This window comes from Hemitrygon akajei, chromosome 8, assembly GCF_048418815.1.
Source record: "Hemitrygon akajei chromosome 8, sHemAka1.3, whole genome shotgun sequence".
Taxonomy (NCBI): domain Eukaryota; kingdom Metazoa; phylum Chordata; class Chondrichthyes; order Myliobatiformes; family Dasyatidae; genus Hemitrygon; species Hemitrygon akajei.
The window spans coordinates 173,277,110-173,299,242 of NC_133131.1; the positions used below are offsets into that span (position 1 = coordinate 173,277,110).

At 46.6% G+C, this 22,133-nt stretch overlaps 1 protein-coding gene and 1 long non-coding RNA gene across 8 annotated transcripts in view; one reads left to right on the forward strand and one right to left on the reverse strand.

Moving 5' to 3' along the window:
- Positions 1 to 4,044: 4,044 nt before the first annotated feature.
- On the reverse strand, positions 4,045 to 8,457 carry LOC140732446 (uncharacterized). Its single transcript, XR_012100079.1, has 2 exons — positions 8,081 to 8,457; positions 4,045 to 4,710 (listed from the first exon to the last, which is right to left on the reverse strand). It is a non-coding gene; the product is annotated as an uncharacterized lncRNA (long non-coding RNA).
- The window catches only part of slc52a3-2a (solute carrier family 52 member 3-2a), a 37,096-nt gene continuing 19,575 nt past the window's right edge, over positions 4,613 to 22,133 (forward strand). The window contains exon 1 of one of the 7 annotated variants that reach the window (XM_073055115.1): positions 4,613 to 4,737. Coding sequence is in view for 1 of the 7 variants with exons in the window: in XM_073055111.1 (XP_072911212.1) it covers positions 19,627 to 19,816 (190 nt within the window). In the remaining 6 variants the exon portion in view is untranslated. Of the gene's footprint in view, positions 4,738 to 8,527; positions 8,626 to 19,392; positions 19,558 to 19,614; positions 19,817 to 22,133 lie in introns of those variants that run through there. The other 6 variants (XM_073055116.1, XM_073055114.1, XM_073055118.1 and 3 more) reach the window with 6 other exon arrangements.

Sequence of the window (22,133 nt, forward strand, 5' to 3'; positions counted from 1 at the left end):
CTATATTTTGACAAAACAGATTTCCCAACATAAATTGTCACTTTCCCCACCCCCTACCTTTTTTATTCTTGTGACTTCCCCCTTCCTTTCCAGTCTCCACCTGAAACGTCGACTGTTAATTCTGTTCCCTAGATGCTTCCTGTCCTGCTGAGTTCCTCCAGCATTTAGTGTATGTTGCTCTGGATTTCCAGCATCTGAAGAATCTGTCATGTTTATGATTTCTCAAGTGATAATATTCTGATTCTGCTCTGAGGTTAGAAAGAACCACCCCTTTTTGGCTCTGTCAGTGTGCTGTACGAGATTTGCATTATAACTGGTGCCCTCATTTTACAGCAGTGAAACTTACTGTTTTCGTCCAAAAGAGCTGCCAACACAACAAGGTTACCACAAATACTCCAGGAAATACAGATAATCCTTGATTCAGCTGAGAGAATTCTTTGTTGCTTTTCATGGAACCTTGCCAGATTTTTGGAATTAAACAGTTTTTGTTTTGGTCCATCACGGGTAAAGTCCTCCCACTACTGAGCACATCTACATAGAGCATTGTCAAAGGAAAGCAGTATCCAGCATCAGGGATCCCCACCACCCAGACCATGCTCTCTTCTCACTGCTGTTATCAGGAAGGAGGTACAGGAGCCTCAAGACCCACGCCACCAGATTCAGGAACAGTTATTACCCCTCAACCATCAATCACTTGAACCAGACGGGATAACGGCACTCAACCCATCACTGAACTCTTCTTACATCCTATGGACTCACTTTCAAGGATACTCTATCTCATGTTCTTTGTATTTATTGTTTATTTATTTATTATTATTATTTTGCTTGTTTTTATTATTAATTTGTATTTTACCTCCCCCTTCCCTTTCTTTCACGACCTTCTGTCCTCTCCTATCAGATTTCTTCTACAGCCCTTTATTTCTTTCACCAATTGACTTCCCAGCTCTTAGTTCACCCTCCTCCATTTTACCTATCACCTGCTAACTTGTATTTCTCTCCCCCCCCCCCCCAACCTTCTTACTTTGACTTCTCATCTTTTTTCTCCATTTCCGATGAAGGGTTTCGGCCCGAAACGATGCTTCCTGACCTGCTGAGTTCCTCCAGCATTTTGTGTGTGTTAATTGGACTTCCAGCATCTGCAGATTTTTTTCTTGTTTGAAATATATATGTACTTGATATTAAATTTACTTTGAGCTTTGAATACACGTAAAAGTCTGCATTTTTTTAAATTTTAGAGCACCACACACAAAATACTGTAGGAACTCAACAGGTGAGGCAACATCTATGCAGAGTTGAAAGTAAATTTATTATCAAAGTAGGTAAATGTCACCATGTACTACCTTGAGATTCATTTTCTTGTGACATTCACAGTAGCAGAAAGAAAGAAACAGAATCAATGAAAAACTGCACTCAAACTGGACAAATACAAAAATAAATAAATAAATTACATTGAGCACACGAGTTGTAAAGTCATTAAAAGTCCATAGGTTGTAGAATCAATTCAGAGTTGAGATGAGTGACATACACAAAATGCTGTGAAAGAGGAGGGGGGGGGAAGATGTGCTTGGTAGTGGGAACCCGTTGGAGGTGGCGGAAGTTACGGAGAATTATACGTTGGACCTGGAGGCTGGTGGGGTGGTAGGTGAGGACAAGGGGAACCCTATCCCAAGTGGGGTAGTGGGAGGATGGGGTGAGAACAGATGTGCATGAAATGGGAGAGATGCGTTTGAGAGCAGAGTTGATGGTGGAGGAAGCGAAGCCCTGACATCTCCTTTGTCCTGGAATGAAAAGCCTCATCCTGAGAGCAGATGCGGCATCTTTCCCTCCCCCCCTCCCTTTGCTTTCCACAGGGATCGCTCCCTATATGACTCCCTTGTCCATTCGTCCCCCCCAACCCTTCCCACCGATCTCCCTCCTGGCACTTATCCTTGTAAGCGGAACAAGTGCTACACCTGCCCTTGCACGTCCTCCCTCACCACCATTCAGGGCCCAAGACAGTCCTTCCAGGTGAGGCGACACTTCACCTGTGAGTCGGCTGGTGTGGTATACTGCGTCCGGTGCTCCCGGTGTGGCCTTTTATATATTGGTGAGACCTGATGCAGACTGGGAGACCGTTTTGCTGAACACCTACGCTCGGTCCACCAGAAAAAGCAGGATCTCCCAGTGGCCACACATTTTAATTCCACGTCCCATTCCCATTCTGATATGTCTATCCATGGCCTCCTCTACTGTCAAGATGAAGCCACGCTCAGGTTGGAGGAACAACACCTTATATACCGGCTGGGTATCCTCCAACCTGATGGCATGAACATTGATCTCGCTAACTTCCATTAATGCCCCTCCTCCTCTTCTTATCATATCTCTTATTTATTTATCTATCAATCTACCCATCTATTTATTTATTATTTTCCCTTTTCTCTCTCTGTCCCTCTCACAATCACTCTTTGCCTGTTTTCCATCTCCCTCTGGTGCTCCCCTCCCCCTTTCTTTCTCCATAGGCCTCCCGTCCCATGATTCTCCCCCTTCTCCAGTTCTGTATTCCTTTTGCCAATCAGCTTGCCAGCTCTTAGCTTCATCCCACCCCCTCTTCTATCATTTCAGGTCTCCCCCTCCCCTCCCACTTTCAAATCTCTTACTATCTCTTCTTTCAGTTAGTCTTGATGAAGGGTCTCGGCCCGAAACGTCAACTGTACTTCTTCCTATAGATGCTGCCTGGCCTGCTGTGTTCCACCAGCATTTTGTGCGTGTTGCTTGAATTTCCAGCGTCTGCTGTGTTCGAGTTGAGTGAAGTTGGTTCAGGAGCCTGGTGGTTAAAGGGTAATAACTGTTTCCGAACCTGGTGGCGTGAGTCCTGGGGTTCCTGTACCTCCTTCCCGATGGCAGCAGTGAGAAGAGAGCCTGGCCTGGGCGGTGGTAGTCTTGAAGGGTATAATGATATCTCTTACCGTGTGCCTGCGCTGTGTTTTCTCTCTAACTATAACCATATAACAATCACAGCACGGAAACAGGCCATTCCGGCCCTCCTAGTCCGTGCCGAACTCTTAATCTCACCTAGTCCCACCTACCCGCACTCAGCCCATAACCCTCCACTCCTTTCCTGTCCATATACCTATCCAATTTTACCTTAAATGACACAACTGAACTGGCCTCTACTACTTCTACTGGAAGCTCATTCCACACAGCTATCACTCTCTGAGTAAAGAAATACCCCCTTGTGTTTCCCTTAAACTTTTGCCCCCTAACTCTCAAATCATGTCCTCTCGTTTGAATCTCCCCTACTCTCAATGGAAACAGCCTATTCACGTCAACTCTATCTATCCCTCTCAACATTTTAAATACCTCGATCAAATCCCCCCCTCAACGCTCCAATGAATAGAGACCTAACTTGTTCAACCTTTCTCTGTAACTTAAGTGCTGAAACTCAGGTAACATCCTAGTAAATCGTCTCTGCACTCTCTCTAATTTATTGATATCTTTCCTATAATTCGGTGACCAGAACTGTACACAATGTTCCAAATTTGGCCTTACCAATGCCTTGTACAATTTTAACATTATTAACTGTTTAATTATTTAAATAATTAACATTATTTAACTGTCACACTTTATTCTGTTACTGTTTTACCTTGTCCTACCTCAATGCACAGTGTAATAATCTGGTCTCTATGAACAGTTTGCAAGACAAGCTTTTCACTGACAAGAATAAACCAATGCCTTGCCGAATGGCCTGCAGGGACAACGGGCCGAAAGAGCCGACCCAAACACTGACCACAGCCACCACTACTGTTCCCTCTAAGCAAGCGCGGGTGTGTGTCACTGAAATGTTCCTGCGCGCATTGCCTTTGTAGTGCTGTCCTACATTATACCCTTCAATTAACAGAAAGTATGTGATTCTTCAATGTCCATTCTAAATATTCATACTACAGAAAAAAAGCCCCGCACGGTTTCAGGCTGTGTAACAGTTTCCTGCTCTGAGCAATGGCTGGTGTAAAAAGTAGAGGGAACGTTTACCACCACGTACTCTTGCCCACACTGCACCAGAATATGTACGAGTTCAAGCCCAAGTTTATTGTAATCTGACTGTACATATACACAACCAAATGAAACAACGATCCTGCGGACCACGATGTACCCATAATACATATCACTCACAGCACATAAAATAAAATATTACAACAAATTACAATAAAATATACTTCAAAATTCCTGCTGCAATGCTTGACGAGACCTCGATGCTGGCAGGGTATTCATTAGTCTAATGATCGTTATTCGGCGTGTGGATCCCCGGATCTGCCTCTAGATTTTCCCGGGACGTAAACTTCTTACTCAACTTGAGTAATGACATCGAGGAAGCGTGAATCGGCCTGGGTGCAGCTAAAAATACAGCGTGAAAAGTTGCAATGCAGGAATGAGGAAACTGTGCCAGCGATGCCGGTAACCAGTTGTGTGGCAATTCAGGGATTTTTTTTTTTTTGGAAAACTTGTTCCTGCTGTCGCTGAAAATTTATTTAATTGCCTCACAGTGAGTCCGGACAAACGGCGACCACCCCTTAAGTCATTAGCTCACGGTTCAGCGGGGAGAGGGAGCGGCCTGTTTCTTTTAACTGACTTGTTCCAGCGGGTCCATGTGACCAACGTGGAGTGTCCGTGCGAGCCGAGCGTTTGCAAAGTCCAGAGTCGGGGAAGGCGAGCGACGCGTGGATCTGTGATAGACTGAGTGGACGAGAGAGAGAGAGAGAGGTAGGAACAGTGAGTTCGGAATTCAAAGTAAACTTATTATCAAAGTACATTTATGTCACCATATACAACCCTGAGATTCATTTTCCAGCGGGCATAGTCGATAAATCCATAGAGTAATAACCATACTAGATCAATGAAAGACCGCCCAACCTGGGCGTTCAACCAGTGTGCAAATACAAAAAGAAAGAATAATAATGAATAAGCATTAAATGTCGAGAGCGTGAGATGTAGAGTCCTTGAAAGTTGTGGGAACATTTCAATGAGAGGGTGAGTGAAGTTGAGTGAAGTCATCCCCTCTGGTTCAAGAGCCTGATGGTTGGGGGTTATTCACTGTACCTGAGGCTCCTGTACCTTCTTCCTGATGGCAGCAGCGAGAAGAGAGCATGTTCTGGGTGGTGGGTCATTGATGATGGTCGCTGCTGTCCTGCGGCGGTGCTCCGTGTAGAAAGATAAAGAGGAAGAGACGGAGATGGAGAGAGGATGGGAGAGTGAGAAGGAGAGAGAATTGTAAAGAGAGTTACACGAAAAGGTTACTGAAGCACCCCATGAAACACCTTAACAACAAGCGTAACCACGCACCCTGACAACTAACTTGCCAGAAATGTAACAGTTTTCATTTGCTGAGGTATGTGAGGCTCTGAGCCAGTGGGGTTGGTAAATGGGAATGAAAACAGACACATCGACCGTGAGGTGACAACCGAAAGGTCAGTTTCTGTGCAGCGGTCTCTATGACTGTAGAGGAGGCATCCACTGTCAGCAATGATTATTAGAGTCAGTTTATAGCAGGTCTGGGCTGTCTGTATCCTGCACACAAGTACGTGTCTGCACAGGTGTAATGAGAAGCTTCCTTACAGCAGCATCACCCTGAGCAAGAGATAAACAACATTCACGAGAAAAACATGAAACACAAAATAAGTACAGATTTTACAATAAAGGAATTAAACGGAATATAAAGACACCAGAGTACAAAGTGGTCCTAGTGTTGCTGTACTGAAGTGCTTATTAGGCGTTTGCCAGTTGGTTCAAGAACTGAATGGTTGAAGGGAAGTAGCTGTTCCTGAACCTGGTGGTGTAAGACTTAAGGCTTCTGTTCTTCCTGCCCGATGGGAGCTGTCAGAAGAAGGCATGGCCCGGGTGGTGGGATCGTTGATGATGGATGCTGCCTTCTTGAGGCAGTGCCTCCTGTAGTTGCTCCCGACGGTGGGGAGGGATGTGCCCATGATGTATTGAGTTGAGTCTGCTACTCTCTGCAGCTTCTTGCATTCCTGCGCATTCAAATTGCTGCACCAGACCATGATGCAACCAGTCTGGACACTTTCAACAGGACATCTGTAGAAGTTTGCTAGAGTGTTTGGAGATAAGCTGAACCTCACTAATCTTCCAAGAAAGTAAAGTAAAGACATCTTCCTTGTGCTTGGCCCTGGACAGGTCAGCAGGTATGTTAATGCCCAGGAATTTAAAGCTGCCAACATTATCCACTGCTAATCCCCAATGTAGAGTGGTCCATGGTCACCCTCCTGTCATCAGTAAACAGCTCTTTTGTTCTGCTGACACTGAGCAAGAGTTTGAGGCACCACCCAACCAGACGACCTATCTCACTCTGGTAAGCTGACTCATGACCATCTGTGATTCGCCCGTCCACAACAGCGTCATTGGCCAATCTGAAGACGGCATCGGAGCTGAGCTTAGCCACGCAGGGACTAGAGCAATGGGCTAAGCATGGACGGAGCAGATGTTGTTACCAATCCCCACCAACTGAGGTCTGCTGCTCAGGAAGTCAAGGGTCCAGTTACAGAGAGAGGTTCAGAGGCTCATTTTAAGGAGACATTGACAAGGCCACATTTCAAAGTTCAAAGTAAATACATGTCACCATATACAACCATGAAATTCATTTTTTTTTGTGGGCATCCTCAATAAATCCATAATAGAATAATAACCATTTTATAAAATAATAAATACTCGGAATATTGTAAACACAAGAGAGTCTGCAGATGCTGTAAGTCCAGAGTGACACACACAAAATGCTGGAGGGACTCTGCAAGTCAGGCAGCATCTATGGAAATGAATAAACAGTCAACGTTTTGGGCCAAGACCTTTCATTATGTGTATTGCTTTGGAATATTGTGTTCAGTTTTGTTACCCTGTTGTAGGGAAAAGTCACTAAACTGGAAAGGGAGCAGAGGAGATTTAAGACAATGTTGCCAGGACTTGAGAACTGAATTACAGAGATAGGCTGGGCAGGTTGGGACTTCATTCATTGGAGTGTAGGAGAATGAGGGCTGATTGTATAAAACTGTATACTATCATCAAGGGCATAGAATGGGTGAATGTGCACAATTTTCTTTCCCAGAGTTGAAAAATTAGATAACAGAGGGAAAAGGTTTAATGTGAGAGGAATGAGATTGAATAGGGATCTGAGGGGCATCCTTTTTTTCTTCAGAGTGTGGTGAGCACATGGAACAAGCTGCCTGAGGAAAATGGTTGAGGCAGGGCCATTAACAACATTTGGACAGGTACATGGATAGGAAAGATTTTGAAGGGTACGTGGCCAAACGTGGGCACCTTAGAGGGGAACTTTAATCGGCATTGATGAGGTGGGCTGATGGGCCTGTTTCTGTTCTGTAGTGAGCGCAGAAAAAGCTCACATAGAGGGCTGGACAGAGTCCGTGTTGGTGATTTCCAGCATCTGCAGTTGTGTATTTTTCTTGCTTGGAAACTAATTTAGGAATCTTGGTGAATATACTTGCACCTCCCTGTACATATTTTGAAAAGAATCGGTATACCATAAGACATGGGAGCAGAATTAGGCCATTCTGCTCCACCATGCCATCATGGCTAATTTACTATCCCACTCAACCCAATTCTCCTGCCTTCTTACCGTATCTTTTGACACCCTGACTAATCAAGAACCTCTCAACCTCCACTTTAAATATACCCAATGACTTGGCCTCCACAGCCGTCCATGGCAATGAATTCCACAGATTCACCACCTTCTGACTAAAGAAATTCCTCCTCATTTCTGTTCTAAATGGACATCAACATTGGATGCAATCACATACAGGATTCAAGATTGTTTAATGTCAGTTCCAGTACACAAGTGTAAAGGAGAATGAAATGGTTACTCTGGATCTCATGCAGCACAAAAAGCACAATAAGATAAAGAACACAAAAAAAGACAATATATATAAATACATAAGATATATATATATATATAGATTGATTGTCTGTCCACTAGGCACAAGACTGTCTGTAGGTAAGGTGACTCTGACAGGAAATGATAAATTAGTGGTGGTTGAGGGTGTGGAGAGGTGGGTTAGTGGGTGGAGGTGTTGATCAGCCTTACCGCATGGGAAAAGCATCTGCTTTTGAGTCTGGGGGCCTGGTGTGGATGCTAAGTAGTCTCCTCCCCGATGGAAGTGGGACAAACAGTCCGTGAGCAGGGTGGATGGGATCTTTCACGAAGTTACCGGCCGTTTTCTGTATATATGTCATCGATGGCGGGTAGGCTAGTACTGCTGAGGCTCAGCCTACAGGCCATCACACAACAGGTTTATGAACTTTAAAAAGAATGGCCTTTGGGAACAAACAGGGAATAAATAAGACTAGATCCTGATCCGTCACCCGGGCTCTGGGTCTAAAACTTGCGCGGGTCCGCTCCGTATCCATACGTCTGAATGCACACTTTTCCCGAAGTGTCCTCATCGCCAGCTGCCAAGCCGGGGAAGGGGCGGGCGTAGGGATTTGACTGGCAGCTCCGTTCTCCACTCCGCTTGCGCCGTCTGAGAGCCGCCCATGACGGGCCGGTCACCGGCTCACGCGATCGGGAGGGGTAATGTCAAACTGGCGGGGGGTTTCACCCTGAAGTTTCGGACCCGCTGCCCTTCGCAGGTACGTTTAAGCTCCTCGCAGCGCCTCAGAAATACATCGCTGCTGATTTTTAAAAATGTTGTTCTTTAGCAATGACCCGCACTTTCTCACACGCGGTGCTGGAGGAAGTCAGCAGGTCAGGCAACATCCAAGCAGTGGAAAAACCTGTTTATCCCTCTCCATGGACGCTGCCTGACCTGTCGAGTTGAATGGCGGAGAAGATTCGATGGGCCAAATGGCCTAATTCTGCTCCTATATCTTATGGTCCCCAAAATACACTTTCCATTCATCATGCCCTTTAATTCCAAAACAATAACTCGGTTCAATGGAAGAATCCTTCCGGGTTGAATGGAGGATTATCTTCAGTTCCTGGAATCTCCGTGGTAACCCTGGATTTTTGGCTGAGCTGGAGCGCAAAAACCGTATTTACAGACTCGACAAGCGGCGGCTCTGACCTCAGATCGGGATCAGAATGTTTATCATCACCGACATAGTTCGTGAAATTTGTCTTGCGGCAGCAGTCCGTCGCAATACATAAAATACTATAAGTTACAAAAAGAAATGTATTGAAATAAATACGCCGTGCAAAAAGGGCGACCATTCAAAAATATTCGTTCAGTAATGGGAGGGCCAATGAAACCACGTGCAGATTCATTCCCAATTATGAATGAATATGTACGGCTCTGGAGAATGTGGGAAAACCGGCTGATCATCATCAAAGAGGGGAGTGATAAAACTTTATAACGAGACAAAGATCAGATAGATAGCTGCTTTGGTACTGGGGTAGCCATCCATCCCTTAACTCAACCACACACCCCCCCCCCCCCCACACACACCCCCACACACTCCCGCCCCGTATCCTTCCCAGAGAGCTGTGTAGGGTCACAGTGAACTCGATATGTCAATCGTTCGAGTGTTTGACGGCTTCTACTCGCTGGAGTTTAGAAAAGGGGGTGGGGGAGGGGGGAATCTCATTGAAACCTCTTGAATATTGAAAGGCCTAGATAGAGCAGGTGCCTTAAGGTTGTTGTAGTGGTGACAAGCTCCCACTAGCCTCTGACAACCAAGTCCATCTCCTGGCCTTCATGTGTGGCTCAGCTACTAAGCCTGGCATAAAGTTCAACACTGACTGGTAACTCCTGTAATGCCGCTGGTGCCAAACTGAATCGGTCTCTGCCGTTCCTTTGGATTCATCAGCTGTGTGGAGAGGGGTAGCCTATTGCTTGTTCTCCATTTTGTTAATTGTGTATTTAGATAGCTAGGATACAGCACCCATGGTCGACCCTGACCAATGGAGGCCTACTAGACAGAGTGGCTGTAGAGAGGATGTTTCCTATAGTGGGGGAGTCTAGAATCAGAGGGCACAGTCTCAGATTACAAGGTTATCACTTTAGAACAGAGATGAGGAGGGATTTCTTATGGACAAGGCACTGTGTAATGATTTGATATGTATGAACAGTATGCAAAATAAACTTTTCACTGTATGTGATAATATACCAATAGAATCAGAATCAGGTTTATTATCACCGGCTTGTGACGTGAAATTTGTTCACTTAGCAGCAGCAGTACATAGTACATAATACATAATCTAGCAGAGAAAAAATAATAAATAAAATAAAATAATAAATAAACAAGTAAATCAATTATGTACATTGAATAGATTTTTTAAAATGTGCAAAAATAGAAATACTGTATATTAAAAAAGTGAGGTAGTGTCCAAAGCTTCAATGTCCATTTAGGAATCGGATGGCAGAGGGGAAGAAGCTGTTCCTGAATCGCTGAGTGTGTGCTTTCAGGCTTCTGTACCTCCTACCTGATGGTAACAGTGAGAAAAGGGCATGCCCTGGGTGCTGGAGGTCCTTAATAATGGACGCTGCCTTTCTGAAACACCGCTCCCTAAAGATGTCCTGGGTACTTTGTAGGCTAGAGCCCAAGATGGAGCTGACTAGATTTACAACCTTCTGCAGGTTCTTTCGGTCCTGTGCAGTAGCCCCTCCATACCAGACAGTGATGCAGCCTGTCAGAATGCTCTCCACAGTACAATTATAGAAGTTTTTGAGTGTGTTAACATGCCAAATCTCTTCAAACTCCTAATAAAGTATAGCCACCGTCTTGCCTTCTTTATAACTACATCGATATGTTGGGACCAGGTTAGATCCTCAGCGATCTTGACACCCAGGAACTTGAAGCTGCTCACTCTCTCCACTTCTGATCCCTCTATGCAGATTGGTATGTGTTCCTTCGTCTTACCCTTCCTGAAGTCCACAATCAGCTCTTTCATTTCACTGACGTTGAGTGCCAGGTTAGTATCTCACTCCTGTACGCCCTCTCGTCATCACCTGACTTCTGGGTCATCACTAATACCCAGAGGGTGGTGAATCTGTGGAATTCATTGTCACAGAAGGCTGTGGAGGCCAAGTCATTGGGTACAGTATATTTGAAGTAGAAGTGGATAGGTTCTTGATTAGTTAGGATGTCAAAGGTTACAGGGAGAAAGCAGGAGAGGGAAAATAAATCAGCCAATGCAGAGCAGACTTGATGGGCTGAATGGCCTGATTCTGTCCCTCTGTCCTGTGGTGTTCTGCTTAGGGCACAGCTTCCAACACCATGTGTATGGGTGCTTACAAACTTCACAACATATGCCAGTGATATTAAACCTGATTCTGATGCTCTCTAGTGAATATTTGAGATTGGTGAAGAAAGTAAAAGTTCACGGATCAGAGGGAATGTGGGGAGTTGGATTAACAATTTGCTCAGATATAGAAAGTAAAGGGTAATGATTGACAGATGCTTTAGTGACCGGACAGCTATGTGCAGAGGGGCTCAATACATGCTCCTGTGCCTTTCTCTCTGCCTCCACCTCCACCCAAGGCACCCACCACTCTCAGTGTAAAAAAATTGCCCCTCATACCTCCTTTGAAATTCTCGCCTTTCACCTTAAATGCATATCCTCTGGGACTGGACATTTCAACCCTGTGAGAAAGATCCCCCTGCACAGAACATTGAACAGGACAGCAGAGAAATCTGAATCAGGTTTATTATGACTGACATATGTCATAAAATGTGATGTTTTGTGGCAGCAGTGCATTGCAATACATCAAAATAACCATAAGTTACAAAATAAATAAACTGTGTAAAAGACAAAAGAAATCTGAGAACGCATAGGAAAAAGCTCTTCTTAAAACTTTGAGTGTGTGTCTTCAGGCTCCTGTACCTCCTCTCTGATGGTAGCGATGAGAAGAGGGTGTGTCCTGGGTGATGGGGGTTCTTAAAGATGGCTGCCGCCTCCTTGAGGCACTGCTTTTCGAAGGTGTCCTCGATGCTGGGAGGCTGGTGTCCACGATGGAGTTGCCTGAGTTTACAATCCTCTGCAGCTTTTCTGATCCTGTGCATTGGAACCTCCATGCCAGACGGTGATGTAGCCAGTCAGAATGCTCTACGTGCTACGATGGCTGTACTGAACGATGCCATTTTAAATGAACCCCATTTGCCTGCACATCCTTTCCCAACCTGTTCATGTGCCTCTTCGATGATGCTATCATATCTTGATGCTACTTTATTTAGAGATACACCATCGTAACAGCCCTTCTGGCCGAACGAGCCCACACCGCCCAGCTGCACCCACGTGATCAATTAGCCGGTACGCCTTTGGAATATGGAAGGAAACTGGAGCACCCAGAGGAAACCCACACACTCACAAATGTTTTACAGACTCGGCGGAACTGAACCCATGTCCCTGGCGCTGTAAGGCATTGCACTAACCGCTACGCTACCATATTGTCCCTAAATTTCTGCTTCATATTGTATCAACAAGTAAACCCCTCTGCATCCTGTCCAACCCCTCCACGCCTTTCCTGTAATGCGGCAACCAGAATTAACTGCAATACTCCAGCTGTGGCCTAATCAAGGATGCAGCATAATAAAACTGAAAGAGACCCTTCAGCCCACTGGGTCAATGCTATCCCTCATCCATATTTCTATGAATCCTACTTGCCAGCATTAACTCCACATCCTTCTTTTCCTTAAGAAGTTTACCAGGATGCTTCCTGGATGAGAGGGTATGCGTTGAATAAACGCAAGAGGTTGAATAAATGTGCGTTGTTTACTTTGGCCGGAGGAGGCTGAGGGGGGGATCTGATAGAGGTTTATAAGATTATGAGAGGCATAGATAGAGTAGACAGAGAGTACCTTTCTCCCAGGGTTGAAATGTCTAATACCAGAGGGCATGTATTAAAGGTGCAAAGGGGTAATTTCAAAGGAGATGGGAGGGAAGAGTGCTGGGCACTGCCTGGGGTGGTGGTAGAGGCAGATACATTAGGGTCTTCTAAGAGATGTTTAGCTAAGCACACGAATGGGGGAGAAATGGAAGGATATGGATATTGAGTAGGCAAAGTGGACTAGTTTAGTTGGCCATGTGGTTACTAATTTAACTGGTTCGGCACAACTTTGTGGGCTGAAGGGCCTGTTCCTGTGCTGTACTGGTCTGTGTTCTATGTAAATTTATTATCAAAGAAGATATATGTTACCATATACTATTTTGAGATTCATTTTCTTGTGGGCATTTACAGGAAAATAAATGCAATAGAATTTATGAAAAACTACACATAGACGAATACTGACAAACAGTGTGCAGATAAGCAGAGAACGTGAGTTGTGAAGAGTCTTTGAAAGTGATTCTGTAGGTTGTGGAATCGGTTCAGAGTTGAGGTGAGTGTGTTTATCCACACTGGTTTAAGAGCCTGATGGTTGTAGGGTAATAACTGTTCCTGAACCTAGTGGTGTGGGACCTGAGGCTTCTGGACCTCCTGCCTGACGGTAGTAGTGAGAAGAGAGCATGACCTGGACGGTGGGGATCTTTGACGATGGTGGCTGCGCTCCATGTAAATGTACTCAATGGTGGAGAGGGATTTTCCTGTGATGTACAGTGCTGTATCCACCACTTACTGTAGGATTTTCCATTCCTGGGCGTTGGTGTTTCCTTACCAGGCCACGATGCAGCCGGTCAGGATACTCTCCACTGTTTGTCAGAGTTTTCGGTGAAATGCCGGGTCGACGTAAACTTCTAAGGACGTAGTCGTGCTGTGATGGCACCTACATGCTGGTCCCAGAACAGATCCCCTGATGTGGTAACACCGAGAAATATAAAGTTACAGGCCCTCGCCACCTCCATTCCCCTGGCTTCCTCCTCCTGTAGTCAATAATCAGCTCTTGGGTTTTGCTGGAGTTGAGTGAGAGGTTGTTGTTACGGCATCACTCAGTCAGATTTTCAATCTCGCTCCTGTACGCAGTCTAAGGCTGCCGTACTTTTATACATCTCTTAGCCCCCTTTGTTTCAGGGAAAGCAGTCCCAGCCTGTCCAGTCCCTCCTTATAACTCAAGCCCTCTAGTCCAGGCAACCCCCTTGTGACTCTGTTCCCTATCTCCTTGAACTTCATCACATCCTTCGGCTACCAGAACTATTAGAGCAGTCTGACCAAGGATTTGTAACAGCTCTAAGGTGACATCCCAGCTCTGGTACTCAGCATCACACTGATGGAGGCAAACCTGCTATACACTTCCCTCGTCGCCTTGTCAACCTGCGTTGCTGCTTCAGTACAGATTCAAGATTGTTAAATTTCAGTTTCAGTGCGCGAGTGTAAAGGGAAACAAAATAATTGCTACTCTGGATCCGATGCAGCACAAAAAACACAGTAATAAAAAAACACAATGAATGTAAATACACAAGATCGCTTCGATACACAGATTGATCATTTGTCCATAAAGTGATGCTAGCCCCGGGAGTGTCTGTACTTAAGATGACTGGCAGGAAATGATGAAGTCGTGGTGGTTGGGGGTGTGGAGGGGTGGGTTGGTGGGTGGGGGTGTTGATCGGCCTTGCTGCTTGGGGTAAGTAACTGTTTATGAGTCTGGTGGTCCTGGTGTGGATGCTACGTAGCCTCCTCCCTGATGGGAGTGGGACAGACAGTCCGTGAGCAGGGTGGGTGGGATCCTTCATGATGGCCCTGTTCCAGCACCCTTCTGTATATAGGCTGGTGCTGGCGATGCGTTGGGCAGTTTTGACCAGTCTGCCTGCTGCAGTGCAGTTTCTGTACCAAGCAGTGATGCAGTTTGCTAGGATGTTCTCTACTGCACATCTGTAGAACGACTTCAGAGTAGTCATCCGCTGGATTTGGCTGAGAGTACAAATAGAGGCCATGGGTTGAGGGTAAAAGGTTTAAGCAAAAATATTTAATTGGAACCTGAAGAGGAACTTCTTCACTTAGAGGTGGAATGAGCTGCCAGCGGAAGTGGTGGGTGTGGGTTCAATTGTAACGTTTAAGAGACATTTGGATAGGTTGTTGGATGGGAGGGGTATGGTCCGGGTGCAGGTCAGTGGGACAAGGCAGAATAACAGTTTGGCATGGACTAGGTGGGCTGAAGGGCCTGTTTCTATGTTGAAGTGTTCTATAACTCTATGGTAGACACAGATTTGATTGAGATATTTAAGGGAAGTTTGGATAAGTACATGCATTGCTTGAGAAGGGTATGGTGGGCAGGCCAATGGAATCAGGCAGGAGACGGGGTCAGCATGGAATAGATGGACTGCAAGTCCTGTTTCTGCAGGGCTCTGTGACTCTAAACAGTGTGGAAGACAGAACAGTACAGCAAAGGAACAGGCCCTTTGGCTGAAAAAGTAAATCAATAATCAAATGGCCCACTAGACTAATGTCTTCTGCCTGCACAATGTCCATGTCCCCCACTTTCCTCACATTCGTGTGCCTATCTGTATTATTTGAAAAGCCACTAACTTATCGGCCTCCACCACCACCCCGGCAGTGCGTTCAAGGCACCCACTTCTATGTTTACAAAAAACCTTGCCCCCCTCCCACGTCTCCCTCGTGTACTTGTAGCCTGAGGTCTCACAGTTTGACAACGCCCTGCCATTCGTTGTTTGTGCCATGACCTGGTTTAGCTCCCTGAATTGCGTCACTTTGCACCGGTCCGAGTTAAATCAATAATCGAATGGCCGGGTGAGTCAGGTGGGAACACCAGTGTCCTGTCCTTGAGTAACTCTCACTGTTCTGAGAATTACTTATCCTGACGCAGTAATTTCCAGCAATCAGGTTCATATCACTGTTTGAAATCTGTTGTTTTGTGTCAGCAGTACATTGCAATACATAATTTTAAAAAACTATAAATCACAATAAGAAACATAGATATAAATTCAGTAAGTACTGGAGCAGTGGAGGCTGAGGGGAGATTTGACGGGGACTATGAGATGCATAGACAGAGTGGACAGAGAGCATCTGTTTCTCAGGGTTGCAATGTCTAATACCAGAGGGCATGCATTGAAGGGAGAGGGGGTAGGTTCAAAGGGGATGTGAGGGGTAAGATTTTTCACTCAGAGTGGAAAATGAGATGAAGAATCCTTGAAAGTGAGTCCACAAGTTGTGGGAACATTTCAGTAATTGGGTGAGTGAAATTGAGTGAAGTTATCCCCTCTGGTTCTAGAGCCTGATGGTTGAGAGGCGATAACTGTTCCTGAACCTGGTGGTGTGAGTCCTGAACCTTCTTCCGGATGGCCTGGGTGGTGGGGGTCCCTGATGGCAGCAGCTGAAGAGATCGTGGCCTGGGTGGTGGGGGTCCCTGATGGCAGCAGCTGAAGAGATCGTGGCCTGGGTGGTGGGGGTCCCTGATGGCAGCAGCTGAAGAGATCGTGGCCTGGGTGGTGGGGGTCCCTGACGATGGATGGCAGCAGCTGAAGAGATCGTGGCCTGGGTGGTGGGGGTCCCTGATGATGGATGGCAGCAGCTGAAGAGATTGTGGCCTGGGTGGTGGGGGTCCCTGATGACGGATGGCAGCAGCTGAAGAGATCATGGCCTGGGTGGTGGGGGTCCCTGATGATGGATGGCAGCAGCTGAAGAGATCGTGGCCTGGGTGGTGGGGGTCCCTGATGACGGATGGCAGCAGCTGAAGAGATCGTGGCCTGGGTGGTGGGGGTCCCTGACGATGGATGGCAGCAGCTGAAGAGATCGTGGCCTGGGTGGTGGGGGTCCCTGACGATGGATGGCAGCAGCTGAAGAGATCGTGGCCTGGGTGGTGGGGGTCCCTGACGATGGATGGCAGCAGCTGAAGAGATCGTGGCCTGGGTGGTGGGGGTCCCTGACGATGGATGGCAGCAGCTGAAGAGATCGTGGCCTGGGTGGTGGGGGTCCCTGATGATGGATGGCAGCAGCTGAAGAGATCGTGGCCTGGGTGGTGGGGGTCCCTGATGACGGATGCTGCTTTCCTGCATCAAAACTTCATTGCGTGTGTGTCTTCAGGCCCCCGTGCCTCCTCCTTGTCTACCAAAGGCAGTCTTGTTACAGTTTGTAACTTGAAGTCCCCATCTATCTTTGACCTTGAACCTGACAAGGCTAAATCTTGCTGAATTCCGATAGCAGGCGAAATCTGTTACGTTTCATTCCTTTGGACGAGCAGAATCAGGCTTATTATCATGGACTTGTGTGAAATTTACTGTTTTGTGGCCCGGTACAGTGCAAAAAGTAAACATTACTTTAAGTTACGGTATGGTACCATCAGGCATAGAATGAGCAGAATTAGGCCATTCAGCCCATCAAATCTGCTCCGCCATTCTCTCTATCCTGTGTTTCCTCTGGGTGCCTCAGTTAACTCCCACATTCCAAAGACATTTGGGTTAGGGTTACTGGTTTGTGGCCAAATGCTACGTCAGTGTTGAAAGTGTGGTGACACTTGCAAGCTTCTCAGTATTATCTTTGTGACCCCAACAGCCAGGACATGCTCTCTTCTAGCTGCTGCCAATGGGACAGGAGCCTCAAGACTCACACCACCAGGTTTAAGAACAGGTATTACCCCTCAACCATCAGGCTCTTGAACCAGAGGGGATGACTTCACTCAACGTCACTCACCCTCTCATTGAACTGTTCCCACAACCTATGGACTCACTTTCAAGGATTCTTCATCTCGTGTTCTCACTATTTATTGCTTATTTGTTTATTATTATTATTATTTCTTTCTTTTTGTATTTGCACAGTTTGTTGTCTTTTGCACGCTAGCTGTCAAAGTCCAAAGTAAATCTATTATCAAAGTATATATATGTCACTGTATACGACCCTTGTATATCAGTCACCATATTTCAATCCCAGAATGATTCTGGGAATGAAAGGGTTAACACACGAGGAGCGTTTGTTGGCTCTAGGCCTGTACTCACTGGAGTTTAGAAGGATGAGGTTGGTGGTGGGGGGGTGGGGGGCGCGGAATCTCATTGAAACCGATTGAATATCGAAAGACTTAGATAGCGTGGATGTGGAGAGGATGTTCCCTGCAATGGGGGATTCTAGGACCAGAGAGCCCAGCTTCAGAATAGAGGGACATCCATTTAGAACAGAGATGAGGAGGAATTTCTTTAGCCAGAGGGTGGTAAATCTGTTGAATTCATTGCCACGGACGGCTGTGGAGGCCAAGTCATTGAGTATATTTAAAGTGGAGCTAGATAGATTCTTGATTAGTCAGGACGCCAAAGGTTGCGGGAAGAAGGCAGGAGAATGGGGTTGAAAGAGGTAATAAATCAGCCATGATTGAATAGTGGGGTAGATTCAAATGGCCTATTGGTCCTTACATTTCAACCCTGGAAAAAAGATCATCTATCCTATCTTATAGGCATCCGTCAGTCTCATGAGACTATGGATTTGTGCCTTGGAAGGTTTCCAGGGTGCTGGCCTGGGCAGGGTTGTCTGGGAGGCCGGCAGTTGCCCCAGCTCCAAGCCTTCCCCTGTCCACACCACCGATGTTGTCCAAGGGAAGGGCACTAGGACCCAAGCAGCTTGGCACCGGTGTCGTCGCAGAGCAATGTGTTGTCAAGGACACAAACACGCTGCCTCAGCTGAGGCTCGAACCAGTGACCTTCAGGTTACTAGTCTGATGCCTTGTCCACTAGGCCACGCGCCAACACGATCCTTTCGTATCTATGCCTCTCATAATCTTACAAAACTCTATCAGATTGCCCCTTAGCCTTCACCACTCCAGGTTTTTCCAACCTCTCGCTATGGCTCATACCTTCTAATTCATGCAGTATCCTGATGAATCCCTCTCCAAATCCTCTGTATCCTCTGATAACAGCCTCTTCCTTGAGAATGGGAGACTAATGAATACCCTGACACTGCCAAGGTCTCGTCACTAGGACAGCGAGCTGTTTACTGTTTACCTGTGATGTATTTTATTAACTTATTTATGGTAATACTTTGGTTTATGTGCTGTGTGTGACATATGTTTTGTAGGCACACTGTGGTCCGGAGGAACGTTGTTTCATTAGGTTGTATATATGTACAGTCAGATGACAATGAACTTGAACCTGATAACCAGAACAGGCTCAGGGGTTTGAATCGCCTTCTCCTGCCCACTGGAATTTTAATTCTTCTTAAGTCCATTACCCCTACTGGGGCATAGGCTGCTGACACCAGTTCACCAAAGTCCTCAATCCTGGGTCAGTAGAAGGTCGATTGGCCCTGTGGCTTCCAATTTCACCACATGACTTCATACGTCTTCTAGGCGAAGATCCTTCCCCTCCCAGGCGTGAGGTCCTCGGAGCTTCTGTTGGCGTTTCTGTATCTCTGGGTTTTTATGGGGGGGGGGGGGTTTGCTCGCCCCATGCTCGACCCCCCTTTCACAGCCGGGCTTGGGAGCGTCCTTGGCGGAGTTGGAATGTTGATACCTTGAACTTAATACAAGACAGGGATGAATCATACCTGTCCATTAACTTCAAGGTCCAAAGGAAAAGTAAATGAATCACAGGTGTATGAAGCCACTGGGTTTGTCTGTAGGAGCCCGGTGTGCAGAGGGGTCACAATCCACGGCACAGAGCAGGTGACGAGATCCAGTGGCGCTCTCAGGCAAGATGATGTGAAAGGACGTCGTGTGGTGGGATAAGAAATAGGGGTGATCAAGTCTCTCGGGGTACGGAATAAGCACAGGGCAACGGTTCAAGAGGTGTATGTGTGTGTGAGGTGATAGAGGAGGTGCTGGATGTGGGAGGGGGGAGGGTTCCAGTCTCCTCCCCACCTTCTCTCTGCGTGCGCTGCAGCTCTCAAGGCCCGCTCTGTCCTGTATCAGTATGTTATGGGGAACACGATGCCTTCCTATCAACCCACGTCCTTGTTAGCTTATCGCGGTGTTGGGTACAGATCGTACGCCCAGGGCTGGAGTCAGTCATCGGGTAAGTTTGGTTTGCGCTGAGGTTCTTGGCTGGTCAGGCAGACTGGATTCTGAACGTCTGGATTCGATATCTCCCTGGGATTTGAGTCCTGGTGCTGCCGTCTGGTAAGGGGTGTGTGTGTGTGTGTGTGTGTGTGTGTGTGTGTGTGTGTGTGTGTGTGTGTGTGTGTGTGTGTGTGTGTGTGTGTGTGTGTGTGTGTGTGTGTGTGTGTGTGTGTGTGTGTGTGTCTGGCTGGTTAGGCTGTGGTACAGATCCCCTGGGTGAGGCTGAGTTGCCTGGGGAGTGGTTGCCATCGACAGTGCATTAGTGAACACAGGATTTCAGAACTGAGTTTGCAGAAGACAGAGAACCTGTGTTCTGTAACAACAAAAAGAGCAACATACTCCTGTGATGAGAGGAAATTGGCAGGACGCTGAGATTTGTGGTTACACTTTGGGTTAAGGTCTACAGAAAACTGTGTGGAGGTGAAAGGAGTCGCATTTGTGGGTGTGTAGGAAAGGACTCAAATAGAGAGAGAGGGAGAATGAGAGGGACAAAAGAGAGGGAGAATGAGAGAGACGAGAGAGAGAGAGAATGAGAGAGACGAGAGAGAGAGAATGAGAGAGACGAGAGAGGGAGAATGAGAAAGAAAAAGAGGGAGAATGAGAGATAGAGTGAGACTGAGAGAGTGAGTGAGTAAGAGACAGTGTGTGAGAGACAGAAGGAGAGGGAGAAGTAGAGACTGTGAGAGGCAGAGAGAAAGACAGTTAAAGAGACAATGTTAGAGAGAGAGACAGAGGCAGTGAGAGGGAGAGAGAGAGAAAGTGAGCAAGAGACAGAGTATGTGTGTGTGAGAGAGAGACAGTGTTAGGGAGCGAGGCAGTGAGAGGGAGAGAGTGTGTGAAGGAGTCAGTGAGTGAGAGAGACAGAGGAAGAGAGAGAATGGGGGACTATTGGGATGGCTTAGATCTGGAAAATGAACAGGGAGGGGTTTACTAGGTGCTGTTCAGCGTTACAATGGTTACTAGCCTTTCTGTCAAAAGCAATAGGAAAGAGGAAGTGGTGGCCACGGATTGAAGCATCCATAGGTGTACAGGGAGGGATAATTAATCAGCCATGATGGAATGGTGGAGCAGACTCGATGGGCTGAGTGGCCTAATTCTGCTCCTCTGTCTTATGGTCTAGAATGGACAGTGAGAAAGGTTATCAAAGATACACTGGGATTTAGATCAAAGGGGAACTGGGCCAAGGAATGGCAGATGGAGTTTATTTCAGACAATGTGAGGTGTTGCACTTCAGCAAGTTAAACCAGGTCAGGACTTACACAGCGAATGGCAGGGCCCTGGAGGGTGTTGTTGTGCAGAGGGACCCAGAGCTACAAGTACATGGTTCTCTGAACTTAGAAACACAGGTTGACAGTGTTTAGTAACTTGCCTTTTATCAGTCAGTACAGGAATTGAGGTGGCATATTGGAAGACCTGGGAATACAGATACGTAGTTCTTTGAAAGTGGTGTTGCAGGTAGGCAAGGTCGAAAACAAAACTTTTGGCACATTGGCCTTCATAAATCAATGTATTGAGTACAGGAGATGGGATTGTATGTTGAATTTTTTGAGGATGTGACTAAACACATTGATGAAGGAAGAGCAGTAGATGTAGTGTATATGGATTTCAGCAAGGCATTTGACAAGGTACCCCATACAAGGCTTATTGAGAAAGTAAGGAGGCATGGGATCCAAGGGAACATTGCTTTGTGGATCTAGGACTGGCTTGCCCACAGAAGGTAAAGAGTGGTTGTAGACGGGTCATATTCTGCATGGAGGTTGGTCACCAGTGGTGTGCCTCAGGGATCTGTTCTGGGACCCTTACTCTTTGTGAATTTTATAAATGACCCGGATGAGGAAGTGGAGGGATGGGTTAGTAAGTTTGCCAATGACACAAAGGTTGGGGGTGTTGTGGATAGTGTGGAGAGCTGTCAGAGGTTATAATGGGACATTGATAGGATGCAAAACTGGGCTGAGAAGTGGCAGACGGAATTCAACCCAGATAAGTGTGAGGTGGTTCATTTTGGTAATTCAAATATGATGGCAGAATATAGCATTAATGGTGAGACTCTTGGCAGTGTGGAGGATCAGAGGGATCTTGGGGGTCCAAGTCCATGGGACACTCAAGGCTGCTGCACAGGTTGACTCTGTGGTTAAGAAGGCATACGATGTATTGGCCTTCATCAATCGTAGGATTGAGTTTAGGAGCTGTGAGGTGACGTTGCAGCTATCTAGGACCCTGGTCAGGCCCCACTTGGAGTACCATGCTCAGTTCTGGTCGCCTCACTACAGGAA